The sequence below is a fragment of the Muscardinus avellanarius genome (genome assembly GCF_963383645.1).
Source record: "Muscardinus avellanarius genome assembly, chromosome: 21".
Lineage (NCBI taxonomy): Eukaryota > Metazoa > Chordata > Mammalia > Rodentia > Gliridae > Muscardinus > Muscardinus avellanarius.
This window is the reverse complement of record NC_137807.1, coordinates 1869589-1893211: the sequence shown is the minus strand read 5'-3', so window position 1 is coordinate 1893211 and position 23623 is coordinate 1869589. Positions and strand designations below refer to the sequence as shown.

The following is a 23623-nucleotide window of genomic DNA, read 5'->3' as shown; positions in this document are numbered from 1 at the left end:
GACCCTCAACAGCCTAGCGAGACCTTGTTTCCAAAGAAAAAGAAAAAGAAGGCTATATACAATGCACCAATCAAAGGGTAGTAAAATGACGTGAAATGAAATGAAGTCAAGTAAAACAGGGCTGGGGGTGTAGCTCGGAGGTAGAACGCCCCTGGGTTCCATCCCCAGCACCAATCGATACGTACATCAGTTAATTAATTAAAGGAAAGTGGAGCTTCCGGCCTTCTAAAGTTCAAGCATACCTGAGGCGGGATGTTCTCTAGCCACCTCTCCGCTAGATACAAACAGAACTTCAAAGTAGACATCTTGAAGGAGCCTAAAAGACAGAGATTTATAAGCCAATCTGAAGCCTTTCAAGATGGTGTCAGCTATCTTTATTTCCCCTGATTTGTGATGCTCGGCCTTGACCCTAGAGGCATTCTGAGCTACACTGCTTGTCCTTTTTATATTCTTCGTATCTGAAACAGGGTCTTGATGAGTTATTCAGGCTGGCCTCAAACCTGTGATCCTCCTGTCTCAGCCTCCCAAGTACGGGGCTCACAGGCGGGGCCACCGTCTTTGGGTGACCAGTCCCTGACCGCAGAGACTTACAAAGCAGAGTTCCTTTCCACTTTTGCTGCGACCAGGGCTCTCAGTGCCTGTGTTTGTCTACCTGTTGGTTCGTGTGGGATTCCGTGAACATTAAGGGCTCGTCATAGAAAGTGGGAATGAACAGCAGCAGTACGCACTGGCTTCTGTTCCTAGCCGTTGCGGGAGAGCGCCTGGACGGCCATGCCCGGCAGAGCAGCAGCTCCCGCCTGCACCGCGCGGCCGCAGCGCAGAGTGACAGCACACGCCAAGGCTGCGCGCGGATTTAAAGGACTCTCACGCTGCGGCTGCGGCGGCCGTGCCCGCTTTCTTCTGGACTAGAGATTGAAACCAGGGACAGTCTACCTCCGGGCTGTACCCCGAATCTTATTTTATTTTTTATTTTAAAACAGGGCCTTAGCCGGTGCTGGGGCCAACGAGGCCGGCATTGGAGCCTGCCGTGAGGCTAGGCCGGTGCTGGGGCCTCCGAGGCTTGGATTGGAATCCTGCCAAGGGTTTAGGCCGGTGCAGGGGCCAATGGCCAGCATCGGAGCCTGGCGTGAGGCAAGTTCACCCCTGTGGCCTCCAAGGCCGGGACCAAAGCCAGCTTAGGGGTTAGACCGGTGCAGGGGCCAGCGAGACCAGAACTGGGGCCTCCCGTGAGGCAAGGCCACTGCTTGAGCCAGCGAGGTCTGGATCAGTCCACTGAGTAGCCAGGCCACTACTGGGGCCATCAAGAGTGGGATTGGTACTTGCAACGCAGCATGCACAGAGAAATATTGCAGAAAATATAAATCAGACGCTTCTCTTAATCAGCAATAACTAGGAGGAAAAGGGCAACAGGAAGAGGTTGAGCTATAGAAAGGGCCCTATAGTGAAGCAACTAATGTGACCAATCAGAGGGTATGGAATACTGGAGGACGGAGCCTCTTTAAAACGCAGGAGGTACATAAACAAATGTATCAAAGTAAATCACCAAAGAAGCGTGGGATGGAGGGAGGGGGAGGGAATGGGATGGGGGCTGGAGGAGGGCTAATTGGATGATGTGTGCTTGTATATCCTCTCAAGTCTTGTACTCCAATGTGATTGATATATGACTACAATGCACCAATTTAAAAAATAAATTAATAAAAAAAAGGCAAAAAAACAAAACAAACAAACAAAAAAAACCAGGGCCTTAGCCGAGCATGGTGGCGCACGCTTGTAATCCTAGCGTTTAGGAGGCTGAGACAGGAGGATCGCAGTTCGCGGCCAGCCTCGACTACTTAGTGAGGCCCTTTGCAATTCAGTGAGACTCTGTTTTAAAATAAAGAATAAAAAGTAGGGCTGGGAGCCGGGCCTGGTGGCGCACGCTTGTAATCTCAGCATTCGGGAGGCTAAGCCCGGAGGATCGTGGTTCGCGGACAGCCTCAGCTCCTTAGTGAGGCCCTCTGCAACTCAGTGAGACCCTGTTTCAAAATAAAGAATAAAAAAAAAAAAAATATAGGGCAGGGGGTATAGCTTGGAGGTCAAATGCCCCTGGGTTCCATCCCTAGACATGCAATAAATAAATAAATAAAGAATAAAAACTAGGGCAGGAGGTGTAGCTTAGAGGTAGAATGCCCCTGGCTTCCATCACCAGTACTGCAAAATGAATGAATGAATGAATGAATGAATGAATGAAATAGGGTCTTGCTAAATTGCTGAGCTGGCCTTGAATCTTCAATCCTCATGTCTCAGTCTCCCAAGTACTGGGATTACAGTGTGTACAACTGTGCCTGGCTATACTACCTCTTCTACAGACACAAAGGAAAGCTGGATGTGGTGTCATTATAATCCTAGTATTTTGGGGAGGCTGAGACACAAGGGTCGAAGGTTCAAGACCAGCCTCAGCAATTAGCAAGATTCTTAGAAACCTAGTGAGACCCTGCTTCAATACAAAAAATAAAACAGGGCTGGGAGTGTATCTCAGAGGTAGAATGCCCCTGGGTTCAATTCCCAGTATCATACACATACAAAAAAGATACAAAGGGGAACCAAACATGGTGGTACAGGCCAGTAATCTCAGGTACTCAGAAGGCGGAGGAAGGATTGAAAGTTCAAGGTCAGCCCAGGCAATTTAATGAGACTTGGTCTCAAAATGTAGGCCAGGCAAGGTGATTTATGCCTTTAATCCTAGTACCTGGGAGACTGACATAGGAGGACTGCAGGTTTGACACCAGCCTTGCAGTTTAGCGAGACTCTGAGACCTAGTGAGACACGGTTCCAATACTAGAAAGTGAAAAGGACTGCGGTAGCTTGGATGTAAAATGCCCCTGGGATCAATACCCAGAACTAACTAATTAACTAAAGAAAGAAATCAAAAATTTAAAAATAAAGGGCTGGGCATGTAGTTCAGAGGCAGAATGCTCCTTGGTTTGATTCCTAGCACCACAAAAAAGAACAACAAAAGCCGGGTGTGGTGGCACACACTTGTGTTCCTAGCACTTGGGAGGCTGAGACAGGAGGGTCGCAGGTTCGAGGCCAGCCTCAGCAAGTTGTGAGACTCTCGTCAACTTAGTGAGACCCTGTTTCAAAATTAAAATTAAAAAAAAAAAAATAGGGCTGGCAGTATAGCTAAGAGGTAGAACGCTTCTGGGTTGAATCTTTAGTACCATAGACAGACACACGCACAAAAAAACAAAACAAAACAAAACAAAAACAGAACAAAAACAAAATAAAACGCCACAGTCATTTGCAGCCACACCGAAGCTACACCCCCAGCCCTGTTTCATTTTTTTATTTTAAAACAGACCTCACCCAGGTGGGGAGATCCTCACTGAGTTTCCGAGACTGTCTGCAAACCTGCAATCCACCTGTCTCCGCCTCTTCCGTACGGAGCTTACAGGCGTGCGCCACCGTCCCTGACTTAAAGACGACGGCGTACCTTCTGGGATCTCCTGGGCCAGGGTGATGGCGATGGCCACAGCCCACTCTGGGTTCACGATGGACAGTAAGTAGGACTCGAGGGTCTGTGTGACCTTGACTATCTCCTTGGCCAGCAGAGCCGAGGGCTTCGCCTGCGACAACCTCAGGAGCTTGGGCTTCAGGCTCTTTTCAAAGACGTGCTTGGCGGTGGACACGTAGAGGGTGTCTAGGGAGAACTGGAGGGGAGAAGTCCTGAGCTTTACTTACCCGAAGGCAGGATGAACCCTCTAGCCGGGGTCAGGCTCGGGCTAGCTCTAAGCAGCCTCTTGCCAGGCCTCAGCCCTTACCTTCATTAGCTTTGCGATCAAGAGCAGGGTTGGGAGGGACTCTTCGCTGAGCTCGGAAGCTGCAAAGGAAACAAAAGGTAGGATGTGCTTGAAAAAATAATAAAAAAGAATGGTGGGGCACACCTGCGATCCCGGTACTGGGAGGCCGAAGCAGGAGGACCGGAGGTTGGAGGACAGCCTCAGCACGATGACGGGAGACCTGCAGCAACCTAGGGGGACCCTGTTTCCAAAAGAACCAGTCCACAAAACAGACAAACGAATAAAAAAGGGCTGGGGGTGCAGCTCCGAGACAGAATGCTTCTGGGTTCGATCCCCAGTAACACACACACACGCCAGACACACGCATACACATTGTTGGCTATTTAGGAAAATTCATAAGAGGTTAATGAACATACAGAGAATTTTCCAGAAGTTCTGCGCCGTGCCAAATAATATAAGGTGGAAAGGCAGTCTAGTGTGTGCGGCCGACGGCAGCGTGACCACGTGCTCCAGCATGTACTGATACTCGAGGTCCACCGGAGGGGAGATTCTTTTGTATGACTCCAGATGTTTCAGAAGATTCAACGCCTGCGGTAAAAAAAGAACGTGTTCCTCTGTCAGAACGAAGCAATCCTAAATATTCATACACAAAGCTCCATCTAACTCTGAGCCGTGTCCTGTGTTTATCGCTAGACGGAAAATAACAGCTGGATGTGGCGCCGCCGTCGGTCTTGGTACTTGGGAGACCAAGACAGGAGGATCACAGGTTTGAGGCTGACCTCAGCTAGTGAGGCCCTCTCAACTTAGGAGACTCTGTTTTAAAGTAAAAATAAAATAGGGCTAGGGGTGTAGCTCGGAGGTAGAATGCCCCTGGGTTCCATCCCTAGTACTGCCAAAAAAAAAAAAAAAAAAAATTATCTAGCATTAAGTGCAGAACTGCAAAGAGGACAAAAGATGACGCAGAACAACAGCGGATAGATATTTATGACCCCAAATAAGCATAGAGACGGCTTTAAATCTTTATTTTTGTCAGGTATGATGGCGCCCGCCTGGAATGTCAGTCCTGAAGAGGCGGAGACAGGTGGACTGCAGGTGTGCACACAGTCTCGGAAGCTCAGTGAGGATCTCCCCAACCTGGTGAGATCCTGTTTTAAAATAAAAACTAAAATAGGGGTGGGAGTGAAGCTCGGAGGGACGATGCCCCTGGGTTCCACCCCTAGCGCCAAAGCCCCACCCAGACCTGAGTATGCTTGTCATACCTGGTTAGTGTTGATGCTGGTTACTTTCTCGTCGGCTCTTTCTATGACTTTCAGGACGACTTCGATCATCTCGTAGTCATACGGATCCAACTACATGAAACAAAGACAGGAAAGAACTCGAGAAAGCGTCGCCACACTCACAGCTCGATTCAGTAGTGCGCGTCAAGCCGCACGTCATCCCGGCATCCGGGAGGCTGAGACCGGAGGATCCGGGTTCGCGGCCAGCCTCAGTTACTCAGTGAGCCCTCCGCAACTCAGTGAGCCCCTGTTCCAAAATAAAGAATCAAAAATGGGGCAGGGGGTGGAGCTCGGAGGTCGAATGCCCCTGGGTTCCATCCCCAGACTTGCAAAAAAAACCCCCCAAAACCAAAAAACTAAAAACTATAAATATAAACATTTAAGTTGGGCGTGGTGGTGCACACGTGTAATCCCAGCATCTAGGAGGCTGAGACAGGAAGACTGAGTGAGGCCCTTTGCAACTCAGTGAGACCCTGTTCCAAACTAAAGAATAAAAAACAGGGCTTGGGGTGTACCTAAAAAAAAAGAAACAAAACACTTAAACATATCTTGAAATCTATTTAAAAAAAAAAAGAGTCACATAAGGCAATGTTGTTTAAAAAGAAAGATGCTTTGGGGTACTAAAAATGTAGAAAAAAAACAAACATAGGATCGCGATTTCACAATTTCAGCCAGGCTTGGTGGTGCAGGCCTGCAGTCCCAGGTCCTGGGAGGTCGAGACAGGAGGATGGGATGCTTGAGGCCAGCCGCGGCCACATTCCCTTCCCCGCTCACCTACCTTCTGGAGGATTCCGCTGAGACTGATGACCAAATCCTTTGTGCTGGTCAGTAAAGGAACCATCTCCGTGGCCTTGGCCAGGAGCTTGGCATGCCGCTGCCTGGCGGACGCCGGGTCCGCGTCGCCCTGGCTTTGGCCGCCGGCGTTCTGCAGCAGCGTCTCAATGGCCATCTGCAGGGCGGCGTCGCAGTCCAGCTGGAAGGCGCTGAGAGAAGCATTCACTTGGCTCGAGCCCCCCAAGCTGAGCATCCACACAAGGGTCCCGCACACAATTCCCACGCATGCTCCCGCGGACTGTACACTAACTTTCTTCTTGTCTAGCTCTATGACCGGATAAGCTCGGTATCATCAAAGCTTATTACTGCCTTAAAAAAAAAAGATATTGCTGGGCGTGGTGGCGCACACTTGTAATCCCAGTACGTCGGAGGCTGAGACAGGAGGATCGCAGATTCGAGGGTAGCCTCAGCAGGTAGCGAGACTCTCGGCAACCTAGCGAGACCCTGTTTCAAAGTAAAAATAAAATAGGGGCCGGGGGTGTAGGTTGGAGTTCGATCCCCAGTACCACAAAAACAACACAAAAACCAGATGTTATGGTGGTACAGGCGCTCCCACTATGTTGCCTAGGCGAGCCCCCCACTTACAAGTAATTCCAGTACTTGAGAGGCTGAGACAGGATCGCAGGTTTGAGGCCAACCTTAGTCATTTATGTATGTATTTATTTATGTATTTATGTATTTATTTTCTTATGGTACTGGGGATTGAACCCAGGGGCATTCTCCCTTTGAGCTATATCCCCAGCCTTATTTTATTTTTTATTTTGAAACGGCCTCACTACTTTGCTGAGAGCCTCACTACTTGCTAAGGTTGTCCTCAAACCTGCGATCCTCCTATCTCAGCCTCCCAAGCACTGCAAGTGTGCACCACCGCACCCAGCTCAGCCTGCCACTGAGCCAGACCCCCAGCAACCTGGCGAGACCCTGTTTCAAAATAAAAATAAAAATGGGCTGGGAGGGGCGGAGGTGTAGTTTGAAGGTAGAACGGACCTGGGTTCAGTCTCTAGTGCGTTCCCCCAATTACTTTGTTCCCCAAATTAACCTACTTTCGATGTGTGGTAACAGTAGCCACCATTATCCGTGCTTGTCGACGTTTTGGTGACCCATGGTCAATGGATGTCCAAAAATATTAAATGGGAAATTCCAGAAATACACAATTGATAAGTTTTATATTGCTTTCAGACTGTTCTGAGTGTGCGATGAAGTCACTCCACTGCTCTCTGACTTGCCTGGGACGTGGCTCCTCCCTGTGACTCCTCCCTCTGCCGAGCGTGTCCATGCTGTATATGTTACTCTCCCGTTAATCCCTCAGTAGCCAGCTGTCCTAGTTAGGAGCTCGGAAGGATCTAATGGATTACCTGCAGTATTCCAGGATGAGGCTCGTGTCCGTATCTATATTCTCCACAAGAGATTTAACGAGGTCTTTCTTGGTGAGAATATCTTGCCTGAAAACGGGCTGAAAAGAAATCTGGAGGCAACAAGAACAAAATAAAAACCACTATCAACTGAAATGTAGCAGAATAAGGCATTATGACTTGCTGTTTTACTCTCCTTTTTCCAAATTAAAAAAGTTTTTTTTTTTTTGGTACTAGGAATTGAACATAGGGGCATTCTCGCTCTGAGCTACGCCCCCTACCCTATTGTGTATTTTATCTGGAAACAGAGTCTCTCTAGATTTCTGAGAATCTCACCAGGTTGCAGGGGCTGTTCTTGAAACTGAGATCCTCCACCATTCTTTTTAAAATCATATTAGCCAACTCAGCCATTGCTCTGAGACTTGAGGTATCTGGCTATGGGTCCAAGAAGCCTTCTCAGCCAACTTAACCCTTGCCTCTTCAGAGTAAAGATAGGGAGGTCGGTTAAAGTCAGCGGAATCCACCCCATTACCGCACAGGACTTAGGCTTCCAAACACATAACTGCTTCTGCAGTGATTACCTTCTTGGCTAAGTTAACTGTTTGCAAATCAAGTTAAGTAAATAAAATAAAATAAGATATTTTATATATGTGAAAAAGAAAACAAGGTTTCGTTAGGTCTTTTACAAAGTCAGAAGTAAGGGCTGGAGCAGGCGTGGTGGCGTACGCTCGTCATCCCAGCACTTGGGAGGCTGAGACAAGAGGATCGCATGGGTTCAAAGCCAGCCTCAGGTACTTAGGCTCTCAGCAACTTAGTGAGATCCTGTTTCCAAATAAAAATATAAAAAATGGGTCAGGGAGTATATCCCGGAGGTAGAAGGCCCTTGGGTTCCATCCCCAGTAACACACACACACACACACACACACACACACACACACACACACCAAAAAAAAAAAAAAAAAAAAAGTAAAAGCTGGCCAGGTGTGATGGCGCTCACCTGACATCCCATTACTTGGGAGGCCGAGACAGGAGAATTACAGGGTCCAGGCCAGTCTCAGTAACTTAGTGAGATCCTGTTTCAAAATTTAAAAACATAAGGTTGAAGGTGTAGTTTGGAGGCAGAATGCTGCTGGGTTAATCTCAAGCAAAACACACATGAAAAACGGAAACACAATGCCGGGTGTGACGGCGCACGCTTGTCATCCCAGTTCCTGGAAGGCTGAGACGAGAGGTTCTTGGTTCGCAGATGGCCTCAGCTACTCAGTGAGGCTCTCTGCAACTGAGACCCTGTTTCAAAACAATAAAGAATAAAAGTAGGGCTGCTGGTACTGCAAACAAACAAACAAACAAACAAACAAAAACCCCCAAAAAACAAAAAAATAAAAAAATAAGGTCAGAAGGTCAGGGTTTTTTTACTTTTTGTAGTACTGGGGATTGAACTCAAGAGACATTCTTGCCTCCAAGCTACATCCCTAGTTCTATTTTTTATTCTTTATTTAGAAACAGAGTCTCACTAAATTGCTGAGGCTGGGCGTGAACAATCCTCCTGTCTCAGCCTCCCAAATACTGGGATTAAAAAGCATGTCCCACCACGCCCTGCTTCCCCAGCAGGAATTCCTAGAGCACGGATAGCTATATATACACTAAAAAAAAAAAAAAAAAAAAAAAAAATTATATATATATATATATATATATATATATATATATATATATATTTTACCCCATGCCCTACTTTTTACTCTATATTTTATTTTTTTGCGGGTCTGTGGATGGAACCCAGAGGCATTTGACCTCTGAGCTTCACCCCCTGCCCAATTCTTTATTCTTTATTTTGAAACAGGGTCTCACTGAGTTGGAAAGGGCCTCACTGAGTTGCAGAGGGCCTCACTAAGTAGCTGAGGCTGTCTGCGAACTGCGATCCTCCAGTCTCAGCCTCCCAAATGCTGGGATTACAAGCATGTGCCACCATGCCCAGCTTTATTTTACTTTTTAACATTTATTAATTAATTTTTTTTTGGCGGTGGTACTGGGGATGGAACTCAGAGGTTTTCTACCTTCGTGCTATACTCCCAGACCTATTTTATATATATTTTTGGAAATAGGGTCTCACTAAGTTGCTGAGAACCTCACTAAGTAGCTGAGGCTGGTTTCAAACCATGCGATCCTCCTGTCTTAGCCTCCCAAGCGCGGGGATTATAAGCATGCGCCACCACGCCCGGCATATACACTACAATATTATCTTTTTTTTTTTTTGCGGATCTGGGGGTGGAACTCAGAGTCATTCGACTTCTGAGCTACAGCCCCTGCCCTATTTTTTTTTTCTTTGTTTTGAAACCGGGTCTCACTGAGTTGTAGAGGGCCTCACTAAGTAGGTGAGGCTGTCTGCGAACCGTGATCCTCTGGTCTCAGCCTCCCGAATGCTGGGATGACAAGCGTGTGCCACCATGCCCGGCTTACACTACAATATTATCTTAACTGAGTAACAGCAGCAGAAAAAAGTCTGAAGCTCAAGTCTAGGCCTGAAAGAGCACTGATACTAGAGCTATACCTATAAATGAGAACGCTGGGCATCCTTAAAGATAGAGGAAAAAGAAAAAGGAGGTCAAAGGTCCTTCTTCCTTTGTGTGCTTAATATAACTAAAGCGTGAGTCTGTACATGTATGTTTGTTCCCCAGAGCGAAGGACCATGAGATCTTTGTCTTCAGTCCTCTCGTTGGGTGGTTTCCATGGTTGACACATGGCAGTAGGAATACTCACGCCAAGTTTACCAAGGCGAATACCCCAATGGGCGTCAACGCTGAGCTCGCGAAACTGAAGTTCTGTTCCAATTTCCTGGCAGAGGTTGGCCAGCCGAGAGCCCACTAGAGATATTGCCTGCAAAAGTAAAATAGGATTAAAATTCTATTGCAAAGAGAGTAAGTTCCTCTAGGTGAAATTGCACAGAAATCATAACCTTGGGCTAGAAGTGTGACTGGCATGCATGAGGCCCAAGGCTCGGTTCCCAGCAGCCCCCCCAACAGAAAATCAAGTCAAATCAACTCTTTTTTTGTGAAAAGTATAATGACACAGATGCTTTGAACCCTGCCTTTACTTCTTAAACAGTATGTAGATAATTCAGCCTTTTGTAGGATGCCATAAATTTAGTCTGCTTTTCCTTCTGAAGAAAAGGCCAATTTTTAGCTAGCCTGCAAGCAAACCTCCCATCTTCCCCCAAAGTCAAAATTTAAACAAAAACTTCCAAGAGAAATTTTCCAGCCTTTAAACTCGTCCTACACAAACAGTTGGCTCAAGGATCTAGGGTTTCAAATACACTAAAGTAAATACAAGGTCTGAGCCTGCACAGGTGCATACAGATTTTAAGAAATAAAAAGCAAACATCTTCATTCTCTGAGCTGAGCGATGCTTCTGACTTATATCCGTCCTCCAGCCTGGGCTGAAGTCAACAGAAAACTGGCAGAGACTATGTGTGCTAGCTAAACATTTCCTCTGCTAAATATTTAAGGCGCGCTGTCAAAGCCAACTTTGTGTCTTCTCCCAGATCTTTACGAGCAGCAAGCTCAGAGCATACCAGGATTTTGTCGTAATTCTGCCATGCTTTATCTATGAGCTTCCAAAGGTTGTCAAACACATCTTTTTGAGGTAAGAAAGTGCAGTAGCCCAAGGCTAGATCGAGATCCACCAGGCGACAATTAAATACCTACAGGAAGGAAGCGACAAGAGAAGAAAATTCTTCATATTTAGAACAGAACCAAGGATCTTGGCCAGGTCTCGGGGTACGTGACTAGACTCCCAGTAGTTGGGAGGCTGAGAGAGAATTGCAGGTTTGAAGCCAGCCTCAGCAACTTAGCAAGACACTGTTTCCAAATAAAAAATAAAATCAGAGCCGGGCGTGGTGGCGCACGCTTGTCATCCCAGCATTCGGGAGGCTGAGACCTGGAGGACCGTGGTTCGCGGACAGCCTCAGCTACTTAGTGAGGCCCTCTGCAACTCAGTGAGACCCGGTTTCAAAATAAAGAATAAAAAATAGGGCAGGGGGTGTAGCTCGGAGGTCGAATGCCCCTGGGTTCCATCCCCAGACCCGCAAAAAAAAAAAAAAAAAAAAAAAAAAAAATAAATAAATAAATAAAATCAAATAAAATCAGTAGTCTGAGGGGTATAATGTGGAGGTAGAACACCTCTGGGTTCAATCCTCAGTACCAAAAAAAGGGGGGAGAGGGTGGGTATAGCTCAGAGGTAGAACGGTCCTAGGTTCAATCTCCACTATTAAAAAAATAAAAAAATACAAGAATAAAGATTTTTTTATTTATTTTTTATTTTTTTGTGGTACTGGGGTTCCTGGAAGCCCTTCTACCTCCGGGCTACACTCCCAGACCTATTTTTATATTTTTATTTGGAAACAGGGTCTCCTAAGCCAGCGCACACGGCTGGCTTCGAACCTGCGCGATCCTCCTGTTTCTGCCTCCCAAGCGCGGGGATTACAAGCGTGCCCACCACGCCCGGCTAGAATAAAGATTTTTTTAAAAAGCCAGGCGCGGTGGCTCATGAATGCCATCCCAGTACCTGGAAGGCTGGTAAAGGAGAATGGCAGGTTTGAGGGCAAGCTCAGCAACTTAGGAGCCTCTGTTTCAAAATAAAAAATAAAAAAAAGGCTCGGGGTGTAGTTCAGGGGTGGAACGCCCTCAGTTCAAGCTCCAGTCCCCAAACAAACAAAAACCCCAAGGGACACTAGTGCAGCTGTGGTGGACAGTCTAGCATGTGCGAGGCTCTGGGTTCAATCCCCAGCACCGTCATAACAAGTACAATTAGAAATAAAGGCTGGCCGGGCGTGGGGGCGCACGCTTGTAATCCCAGTACTTGGGAGGCTGAGACAGGAGGATCGTGGCTTTGTGAGCAGCCTCAGCTACGTAGTGAGGCCCTCCACAACTTAGTGAGACCCTGTTTCAAAAGAAAGAATAAGCCGGGCGTGGTGGCGCACGCTTGTCATCCCCGCGCTTGGGAGGCAGAGACAGGAGGATCACGCAGGTTCGAAGCCAGCCGCGCGCGCTGGCTTAGGAGACCCTGTTTCCAAATTAAAAAAATGTAAAAATGGGTCTGGGAGTGTAGCCCGGAGGTAGAAGGGCTTCCAGGAACCCCAGTACCACCAAAAAAAAAAAAAAAAAAAAAAAGAATAAAGAATAAGGCTGGGGGTGTGGCTCGGAGGTAGAGTGCCCCTGGGTTCCATCCCCAGTTCTGCAAAAATAAACAAACAAATAAAGGCGATTGGAAAATTAGGACATAGAGTATAATAAGGATCACTGGAACACTAGTCCCTAAAACAAATAACTAAAACCAAGGGACAAAACTGAGGAAGGCCATCGTTCCATAAATGCTCAGAGCACTGTTGTAGAGCATTTTTTAAAAAAACATGGCAACAGCTACTAGCTATAATGCGAGCTCTTGAAGTTAGAAGCGGCTGAACGCCATCCTAAGTCACACACACTCTTGGCAGAGGTAAAAGGCAGACAGGTAAAAATCGAGTGAAGCCGAGACTTACTTTGTGCAGCAGAGTTGTGGCATTTCCCCTGATAAACATAACAGACTTTTCCTTCAGTTCCATAATGACGTGCCTTGAACTGACCAACGTGGTCTCTCCGAGTAACTTCCAGGAAAGAACAAAAGAATCTTTAGGTCCACTTCCGTGCATCATTCTAAAAGGTGTCTCGAATGTTAAGGAACTTTGAAAATTCATGATTCTGTGCAAAAAGTTTATCATTTAATCTACAGTGACAGTAAGCCAAAGTCGGGGTGGAGACTTACAAGGAGTTAAGAGGAACTTTAGTTAGTTAGTTTGCAGTGGGGGGATGGAACCCAGGCACATTCTACCTCTGAGCTACACCCCCAGCTCTATTTTTTATTCACTCTCTCTCTCTCTCTTTCTTTTTGTGGTACTGAGGTTCCTGGACACCCTTCTACCACCGGGCTATACTCCCAGACCTATTTTATATTTTTATTTGGAAACAGGGTCTCTTAAGCCAGCGTGGCTGGCTTCGAACCTGCGTGATCCTCCTGTCTCCGCCTCCCAAGCGCGGGGATTACAAGCGTGCGCCACCATGCCCGGCTTTATTCTTTATTTTGAAACAGGGTCTCACAGAGTTGCAAAGGGCCTCGCTAAGTACCTGAGGCTGTTTGCGAACCGATCCTATAGTCTCAGCCTCCCAAATACTGGGATTACAAGCGTGTGCCACCACGCCCGGCTTAGGAGGAACTTTAAAAGAACACCCTCATGATCTTAGTAACAAGTTGAAGACATTGGTTGGTAAGTTTAAAACATGTGAATTTTAATTTTGAAAGCTATACCTGAGGAAAGTTGATTAAAATAATAATAATCATAATCAGCATTTTTTTTTTTTTTGTGGTACTGGGGTTCCTGGAAGCCCTTCTACCTCCGGGCTACACTCCCAGACCTATTTTTACATTTTTCTATGGAAACAGTGTCTCCTAAGCCAGCCCACGCAGCTGGCTTCAAACCTGCGTGATCCTCCTGTCTCCGCCTCCCAAGTGCGGGGATTACAAGCGTGCGCCACCACGCCCGGCAATCAGCATTTGTTTTTGTACTCGGGATTGAACCCATGAGCCTTCTATCTCTAGTCTACACCTCCAGCCCTTTTGAGTTTTTATGTTGAAGCAGGGCCTTGCTAAGTTACTGAGGCTGTTCTCAAACCTGCGGTCCTCTTGTTTTAGCTTCCCAAGTACTGGGATGAGGGGCAAGAGCCACCATGCCCGGCTCTGAGTCGGCATTTAATACGTGTCAACAGAGAAGTAAAAATGAAGACAGTGACCTCTGAGACCCAGCTTCGTAAGCCAGTCACCGTGGGTGGTCTGACTTACAGAATCTTCTCTCTGATGCTTTCAGAAAATAATTATAATTTGAGTAGCAAAAACACAAAAGGTAGAAGCCGAGCATGGTGGTGCATGCCTGTAATCCCAGTACTTGGGAGGTTGAAACAGGAGGATTACAGGTTAAAGGCCAGCCTCAGCTACTTAGTGAGGTCCTCCGCAACTTAGTGAGACCCTGTTTAAAAATAAAGAATAATAAGCTGGGTGTGGTGGCGCATGCTTGTCATCCCACTGCTTGGGGAGGCTGAGACAGGAGGATCGCACAGGTTCGAAGCCAGCCTCAGCTACTGAGTGAGGCTCTCAGCAACTTAGTGAGACCCTGTTTCCAAATAAAGTATAACATAGGTCTGGGAGTATGGGGTGTAGCTTGGAAGTAGAATGTCCCTGGGTTCAATCACCAGTATTGCAATAAATAAAAAAGTTAGTTAATAGAATAGGGCTTGAAGTATAGCTCAGAGGCAGAATGCCCAGTAGCAAAAATATCCAAAAGAGAATGGAAATGAACGTACGCTAATCCCTTGACCTGCGTATGAATCTTTTTTTTTTTTTTTTTTTGCGGGTCTGGGGATGGAACCCAGAGGCATTTGACCTCCGAGCTACACCCGCAGCCCTATTTTTTATTCTTTATTTGGAAACAGCGTCTCACTGAGTTGCAGAGGACTTCACTAAGTAGCTGAAGCTGTCCTTGAACCGTGATCCTCAGGTCTCAGCCTCCCAAATGCTGGGATGACAAGCGTGCGCCACCACGCCCAGCTCTCCTTTTAATCATTTTTTTTTCTCCTGGTAATGGGGATGGAACCCAGGGGGCATTCTCCCTCTGAGCTACACCCCTAGCCCTATTTTTTATTCTTTTTTTATAATTTGCGGTACTGGGGATGGAAACAGGGGGATCCTACCTCTGAGCTGCACCCCCAGGTCTAGTTTTTTTTTTTTTAATCTTTATTTTGAAACAGGGTCTTATTTGCGAAGGGCCTCGCTAAGTAGCTGAGGTTGTCTGCGAACTGCAATCCTCCGGTCTCTGCCTCCCAAATGCTGGAATTACAGGTGTCTGCCATCACGCCTGGCTACTCTTTTTTTTTGAAATGCTCTCACTGAGTTGCAAAGGGCCTTACTAAGTAGCTGAGGCTGTCCGTGAACCATGATCTTCCTGTCTCAGCCTCCCGAATGCTGAGATTACAAGTGGGCATCACGACGCCCGGCACCCAAACCTTAGAGGATGGCCGGGAGCCATTTTTCCCTCTGACAAATGATCTCTTTCCTTGCTACCGGGCCTAACAGGAAAACATGGGCCTCCGGCGCCTCTGCGGCAACACTGTGTCTGTTCATCCACTGTCCAAGCGCCCGCCGTACCTTTTCACTCAGACTGGCGTTCATGAAGTTGGACACAGAGTGCTGGAGACAGGTACCGAAGGAACTGACCACAAATCTGAGGGCCAGCTCCCACTGGCTAGATTCCTGAAGGTTCTGAAGCAGGGCCGAGATGGAGTGCACGGTGTCTAAGATGAGGTTGTCTCCTGCAAAGTAAGGCAAGGATTTCGATACTGAGCTTGGAAACGGAGAAAGATCATCTCATGGAGACTTGTTCTCAGGGACAGCTGACTTCTTCAGCGCAAGTAACAACCGTGGGCCTTGTTCTCCAAGCTAGTTACCGAGATCGTTAACATGAGGCTGAAGTTAAACCTAAAAATAACTAAGTCCACTAAGTAACAAGATACTTTGACTTATTTTTCTATTTAAAAAAAAAAATTGAGATGCTCAGATCATTAGTGGTGGCATACTGAGAAGACTAAAATGTATGAACAGATTCATAAATGTTAGTACTATCCGCGAAATCATATAATCTCCCGGCTTTCTACAAGATTAACAGTATTTAAATAATTATGTGAAGGGTAAATCCAGATTCATGTCCTAAATTTCAAGGAATTTCTGTAATTATTTAGAAAACTGTAATACAATGCTATACATTTCTGATGTTAAATGTATTTCTGATGTCAAATACCTTTACTAATGGAGCAATATGGCAAACTTATAGAATCCAAGGGGTATCTTTTTCTTTCTACAAAAGAAAAAAGTTAAATTACACAAAACAACTCTCGTATGAAGCAAATATATTCAGATTATTTTTGTGGTACTGGGGATTGAACCCAGGGGCATTCTACCTCCAAACCATACCTCCAGCCTATGTAAATATATATATATATATATATTTTCTTGGAAACAGGGTCTCACTAGGCTGATGAGAGTCTCAGTATTTACTAAGGCTGTTCTCGTACCTGCAATCCTTCTGTTTTAGCCTCCCAAGTACTGGGATTATAGATATGCACCACCAAGCCCAGCTAGACTCAGACATTTAAATATTATGCTAGTCAGGCATGGAGGTACACTCCTGTAATCCTAGTACTAGGGAGGCTAAGATCGGAGGGTCACAGGTTTGAGGACAGCCTCAGCAAGTAGAGACTCATCAACCTAGCAAGACTTTGTTTCAAAATAAAAATAAAACAGAGCTCAGAGGTAGAATGCTCTTGGGTTCAACCGTGAGTACCATACACACACCCCCAAAAATATGCTATCAAATGATCTAAAGCAAACGGCTACTTAAAATACACATACAAAAAAAAAGCAAAAATATCCAACTTGATACGCTGCCACAAACTGAATATAGCAATATAGCAGCCATGAGAAAGTGCCACTCTGACTTCCCACAGCCTGGCTCAGTTTTAGCCTGTTTTCATGCTTTATGCAAACGAAACCATGCAATGAATATGTATTCTTTTGTACCAGGCTCCTTTTGCTCAAAATTCTGCCTGTAAGATTCATGCACATTATTGTATGTCGTTCTAGTTCTAAACCTCTAGTTCGAATCTGCATAAAGCAAAAGCAACAGAAAATAATAATGACACAAGTGAGATTTACCTGTGACGGGCACAAGCAACGAGATCAGCTCATAAATGACGGGCAGCACAGTCGTGGGCTCGAGGACAATGCCATCTTCATTGAAGAAGTCACCGTAAGACCACTCTTCATACGGATCCTTATGAGTCCCGAAAGAAGTCCACATAGCAAATTAGACAAAAAAGATAGAAGACAGAACTGTGTACGCAAGAATACACAGACACTGTGGGGCGTGGAAGCGCGGTTGCGGTGCTTGGCCTGCCATCCACGTACTTGGGAGGCCGAGACAGGAGGATCCCAGGTTCGCAGCCAGCCTCAAGCAACTTAGTGGGATCCTGTTTCAAACTAAAAAATAAGAGGGCTGGGAGTGCGGCTCGGGGGAGGAATGTTATTAAGTTCCACCCACAGTACCAAACGCATGCTCACGCACCTGTGTACACACACACACACACACACACACACACACACACACACACACAGAGAGAGAGCCAGCCTTAGCAACCTAGTGAGTCTCCCATCAACTTAGGGAGACTTTTTCCAAATAAAAATTAGAATAAGGCTGGGGTTGTAGCCTGGGGAGAGAAAGTCCCTGAGTTCAATCCCCAGTACCACATTAAATGAATGAATGAATGAATGAATGAATGAATGAATAAAGCTGGGCCCAGTGAGGCACGCCTGTAATCCCAGTACTTGGAAGGCTAAGACAGGAGGATCACAGATACCTAATAAGACCCTGTTTCCAAATAAAAAATAAAATAGGGCTGGGAGTTGAGCTTGGAGGTAGAACGCCTCTGGGTTCAATCCCTAGTATCAATAAATAAAAATAGATATAAAGTATATGAGAGGATCTGTGTGGGTCATATACAAATACTGTACTTTTAGCCGGGCGTGGTGGCGCACGCTTGTCATCCCAGCATTCGGGAGGCTGAAACCTGGAGGACTGCGGTTCGCGGACAGCCTCAGCTACTTAGTGAGGCCCTCTGCAACTCAGTGAGACCCGGTTTCAAAATAAAGAATAAAAATAGGGCAGGGGGTGGAGCTTGGAGGTCGAATGCCCCTGGGTTCCATCCCCAGACCCCCCCCCAAAAAAAAAAACTATACTTTTTTTGGGGGGGTAATAGAAATTGAACCCAGGGGTGTTCTACCCTTGAGTTGTGCCCCCAGCCCTATTTTCTTTACTTAACTTTGAAACAGTTTTATTATAGTGCTGTGTGCTGGTCTCAAACCTGTGGTCCTCCTGTCTTGGCCTCCCACGTACTGGGATTACAGACGCACCACCAAGTCCGGCTTGCATAATTTTATATGAGATTTGAGCATCTGCAGACTGGTACCTGTGAGAGGGCCTGAAACCAATTTCCCATATTGACACCGAGAGACAAGAGTAAGTCTCTATTTTCTGGTCTATGACTTTTTTTGTGTGTGGTACTGAGGGGTGGAACCCAGGGACTTTCTACATCCGGGCTATACCCACAGCCCTATTTTGTAATTTATTTGGAAACAGGGTCTCACTAAGTTGCGGAGAGCCTCACTAAGTAGCTGAGGCTGGTTTTGAACCTGTGCGATCCTCTTGTCTCAGCCTCCCAAGGGCTGGGATTATAAGTGTGCGCCAACATGCCTGGCTGGTCTATGACTTATAAAAATGTCATTTATTTATTTGTTACTGGGGATTTTTTTTCCTTTGTGGTGCTAGGGATTAAATGCAGGGGCATTCCACTTCCAAGTGATACTTCAGCCTTTTTTTTTTTTTGGTACTATGGATGAAACCCAAGGGCATTCTAGCTCCAAGCTACAACCCCGGTCCTATTGTTTTAGTCTTTTTTTTTTTTTTTTTTTTTTTTGGTGGTGCTGGGGATTGAACCCCACAACTTACTGGGACCCTGTTTCAAAAGAAAGAATAACAACCAGGGCTGGTGGTGTTGCTCAGAGATAGAATGCCCCTGAGTTCCATCCCCAGTACCGCAGAGAAGTGGTTTCATATCGGTAGCAATTTTCAAGTGCAGAGAAAGAAGATACAAGAGGTAGCTTTGGCAGTTTTGTAAACCGTGCGGGTGACGTAAGATCGGCCGGCAGGGGCTTCGGTTAAAGACAAAGTAACCACAGCGACGTACTCGCATCAGAAGCGCACAGTCGTCCATGTGACACTGCCTGGATAGCTCCACGGCTGTTAAGGTGCACTTACACAGCTCTAATGCATCGAGCAGAAAGTCTGAAAGAAAGTGGAGAAAAGTCACCCAAGCCCTTGTCTATGCCGTTAGAGTAACAAAATTATCTGGTTCCCTCTTTTTTTTTTTGGTGGTGCTGGGGATTGAACCTCCAGATTTCTACCTCCAAACGACACCCCCAGCTGCTTTTATTTTCTTCTTAGAAAAAGGGTCTTGCTAAGTTGCTGACAGTCTTGCTAAGCTGTGGAGGCTACCTGTGATCCCTCTGTCTCAGCCTAAGAACATGCATCTGAGGTGTGTGCCACCAAGCCAGGCTGAAAACAATTTTTTTTTTTTTTTTTGGCGGTGCTGGGGATGGAATTCAGGGGCATTGTACCTCCGAGCTATGCCCATAGCCCTATCTGTCCGTCCGTCCGTCCTTCCTTCCTTCCTTCCTGGTACTGGGGATGGAACCCTTCTATCTCTGGGATATACTCCCAGACCTATTTTATATTTTATTTTAAAACAGGTTCTCTTAAGCCAGAGAGGCTGGCTTCGAACCTGCACGATCCTCCTGTCTCCGCCTCCCAAGTGCAGGGATTTATTCTTTATTTTGAAACAGGGTCTCACTGAGTTGCAAAAGGCCTCACTAAGTAGTTGAGGCTGTCCATAAACTGCGATCCTGTCTCAGCCTCCCAAATGCTGGGATGACAAGCGTGCCCACCGCGCCCGGGTGACCACCAAAGAATTTTAAAACGGCTCTCCTATCTTGTCACCTGGACTGCAGATGGTGGCAGCTTGGCTTGCCAGGTTGTGGATCTCAGAAGGAAGGTTGATTCCTGCAGGTGCTGCCATCGGGACATCATTAGCCAACATGTGGCACAGCTTCTGACACACCCCAAACAGCAGCTTCCCTGTGTCCGCGTTGCAGTGATACTTAAACAAGTATCTTTGGAGGAGAGGAAGGCGGATGATTAGAAAATGCAAGTCAAAAGCAGATATCTAGCCAGGAGTGGTGGCGCGCAGCTGTCATTCCAGGACTTGTGAGGCTGAAACAGGAGGATCCAAGTTCAAAGGCAGTCTCAGCCACTTGGTGAGACCCTCAGTAACTTAGTAAGACCCTGTTTCAATATAAAGAACAAAAATTGGGTTAGGGGTATAGTTCGGAGGTTGAGTACCTCTGGATTCAATCCCCAGTGCCACAAGGGGTGGGGGGCAAATGTTTTTTGCTTTTATTTATTTTTTTGGTACTGGGATTAAACCCGGCGACATTCTACCAGATACACTGTCAGCCTATTTTATTTTTTACTTTTTTTTTTTTTGCGGGTCTGGGGATGGAACCAAGGGGCATTCTACCTCTGAGCTATACCCCCTGCCCTATTTTTTATTTATTATTTTGAAACAGGGTCTCACTGAGTTGCAAAGGACCTCACTAAAGAGCTGAGGCTGTCTGTGAACTGCGATCCTTCTGTCTCAGCCTCCTGAATGCTGGGATTACAAGCATGTGCCACCACGCCCGGCTCTATTTTTTACCTGGTGAAACAGGGTCTCACTAAGTTGTGAAGAGTCTCAGTAAAGCAGCTGAGGCTAGCCTGGAACCTGCCATCCTCCTGTCTCAGCCTCCCCAGTACTGGAATAACAGTTTGGGCCACCACGCCTGGCTAGCAGGCTTTATTACTTTCCTTCTGTGCTATTCTTTTTTGACCCAAAGGCCCAAAATGAAATTTCAGAGAGAGAGAAACCACAACAAAAGAAAGTATTGCTGGCCCTGCACTCATCATTAAAAAAAGGAAACAAAGCAAATGTTGCTCTGGGACAAGTGAGGCCAGCCAGGGCCCCAGCGTCACCTGCACTTGCTCAGCGTGGTCCCGACGCTTCCGTTCTTTAGGGCTCTCAGGGCCAGCTCTGCCTCCAGCTCCTGCGTGGACACCTGCAGGGCCAGCGCCTGCCGGTGCAGCTTCGATGTGGTGCCGGGGCTCATGCCGTCCGCCGCCAAGGGCCCCGGGGCGCTCCGGGCTCGGTGCTCCGCCTGCTCTACTTCGTGCATTTTAATGTACTGTTCACGGAGATCGGCCACCAGGGTGCTGTCATTGTAATCTTCAAACGGAAGGAAGACCTCGAAGTGCTCCTGCAGCAAAGGTATGCGGGACAGGTCCCAGGAACGCTTAACCTTTCCAGCATTTAAAAGCAGTGCTTCCCTCCCCCCCACCTCTCTCTCCCTCCCTTTTATTTATGTTTGGTACTGGGGATGGAACCCAGGGGGCGTCCACCTCCAAGCTATACCCCTAGCCCTATTTTTTTTTTTTTTGTGGTACTGGGGTTCTTGGAAACCATTCTACCTCTGGGCTACACTCCCAGAACTGGGGAAGGAATCCAGGGGTGTTTTACCTCTAAGCTACACGCTCCGCCCTATTTTTATTCTTTACTTTGAAACAGGGTCTCACTACGTTGCAGAGGGCCTCATTAAGTAGCTGAGGCTGGCTGTGAACAGCGATCCTCCTGTCTCAGCCTCCCAAGCGCTGGGATGACAAGCGCGCACCAGCACACCTGGCTTATTCTTTTATTTTGGAACAGAGTCTCACTAAGATGCGGAGGGTCTTGAAAACTTGAAAAATTAATTATGCAACATACCCCAAATCCTTGAATAACACACTTTAAGTGGATGAACTATATGGTATGTGAATTATATCTCAGTAAAATTGTTGAAAGACAAAGATAAATATTATGGAAAGTCTCTAAAAGATAGGGCAAATTTTTTTTTTTTTTTTTGCTATACTAGGGATTGAACCAAGGGGCATTCTACCTCTGAGCTACACCCCATCCCTACTTTATTTCTTATTTTGAAACAGGATCTCACTAGTTTGATGAGAGTCTCACTACTTGTTGACGCTGTCCTCGAAGCTGCGATCTTCCTGTGTCAGCCTCCCAAGTACTAGGATTATAGGCATGTGCCACCATGCCTAACTCTATTTTATTTTTATTTTGAAACAGGGTCTCAGTAGACTGACGAGAGTCTCACTACTTGCTGAGGCCTTCCTCGAACCTGTGATCCTCCTTTCTTAGCCTCCCAAGTGCTGGGATGACAGGCGTGTGCCACCGTGCCTGCCAAGAGTGGGAAATCTGAAACGTGTTTATGCTGGATAGGTGGACGGGTTGACTGATAACTCTCGGGACAGCTCAGCATCTTTACCTGTAAGCTAGCGACCACTCTGAACAGTTTCAACGTTTCTTCGCATTCATCCTTCTTCTGCAGATTGTCTGTAATTAAATTTTCACAAGTTACAGCAGACATACAAATGGCCACCCGCCGTGGCTCGAATGCGCAGCTGGGTTTCGGGGTACGCTGACGGTGTCAGGAGGCGGGGCCTTGGCGAGGTGACTGGGTCGTGAGGCCACGGGAATGGGTGCAGGTGTTCGTGGGTTCACGGGTTACTGCAGGAGTGGCTTGGTTATAACAGCGATCTCTCCAGCACTTGCTTGGCCTTGGCCGTGTGATGCCCTTCCTCTGGTTAGGATGCACCAAGAAGTCCAGACGCCGGGCAGATGCCAGAGCCACATCTGGAGGCTTCTCAGCCACCAGCATGTGAGCCGCGTGAACCTCCATTCTTTTGTTTTGTGGTACTGGGGATTGAGCCCAAGGGCATTTTACCTCTGAACTACAACCCCAGCCCTATTTTATTTCTTATTTTACTTATTTATGTTTTTTGCGGTACTGAGGATGAAACCCAGGGGCATTCTACCTCCAAGCTACAACCCCAGCCCTATTTATCCTTTCATTTTCAAACAGTGTCTCACTAAGTTGCGAAAGGCTTCACTAAGGCAGAATGGCCCTGGGTTCCATCCCCAGTGACACACACACAAAGTTCCCTGTTGGGGGGAGTGGGTGTGCATGTCTGTGGACTGAACCCAGGGGCATTTTCTGAACTACCCACCTTTTTATTTTTCTGAGCTACATTCCTTTTTATTTTTTATGTTGAAACAGGGCCTCATTAAGTTGCCGAGGCTGGCTTCGACCCTGCAATCCTCCTGTTTCAGCCTCACAAGTACAGGGATTACAATTGTGAGCCACCAGGTCCAGCTAAAAGAGTTACTTTTTTTTTTTTTTTTTTTTTTTTTAATCGGTGCTGGGGATGGAACCCAGGGGCATTCTACCTCTGAGCTACACACCCAGCCCTATTTTTTATTCTTTAATTTGAAACAGAATCTCACCGAGTTGCAAAGGGCCTCACTAAGTAGTAGCTGAGGCTGTCCGCAAACTTTGACCCTCCTGTCTCAGCCTCCCAAATACGGAGATTACAAGCGTGCGCCACTATGCCTGGCTTAAAAGAGTTACTTTCTAAAGCCTAAGGGTTCAGTATTAAAAGAGCATGTCCCCTGATTATAACCAACAGCGATAGGAAAAGGGTAAGCAGTAAGCGCAAGGTCCTAAAGAAACCTAGTCAGTATGGAATAGCTTTCTGAAGCATAGAAAC

The 23623-nt window shown here is 46.7% G+C and overlaps 1 protein-coding gene across 1 annotated transcript in view; it reads right to left on the bottom strand.

Annotated features, from left to right (window-relative positions):
- Positions 1-23623, bottom strand: part of KNTC1 (kinetochore associated 1) — a gene marked incomplete at both ends in the record, with an annotated part of 76477 nt that overhangs the window by 19497 nt on the left and 33357 nt on the right. The window contains 17 exons of the mRNA XM_080717592.1: positions 243-316; positions 3473-3689; positions 3801-3859; positions 4196-4367; positions 5039-5128; positions 5835-6039; positions 7246-7355; positions 10000-10116; positions 10811-10939; positions 12776-12880; positions 15469-15632; positions 16118-16174; positions 17032-17170; positions 19119-19216; positions 19928-20100; positions 20999-21279; positions 22342-22409. Coding sequence (XP_080573718.1) covers positions 243-316; positions 3473-3689; positions 3801-3859; positions 4196-4367; positions 5039-5128; positions 5835-6039; positions 7246-7355; positions 10000-10116; positions 10811-10939; positions 12776-12880; positions 15469-15632; positions 16118-16174; positions 17032-17170; positions 19119-19216; positions 19928-20100; positions 20999-21279; positions 22342-22409 — 2258 coding nt within the window. The remainder of the gene's footprint in view (positions 1-242; positions 317-3472; positions 3690-3800; positions 3860-4195; positions 4368-5038; positions 5129-5834; positions 6040-7245; positions 7356-9999; positions 10117-10810; positions 10940-12775; positions 12881-15468; positions 15633-16117; positions 16175-17031; positions 17171-19118; positions 19217-19927; positions 20101-20998; positions 21280-22341; positions 22410-23623) is intronic.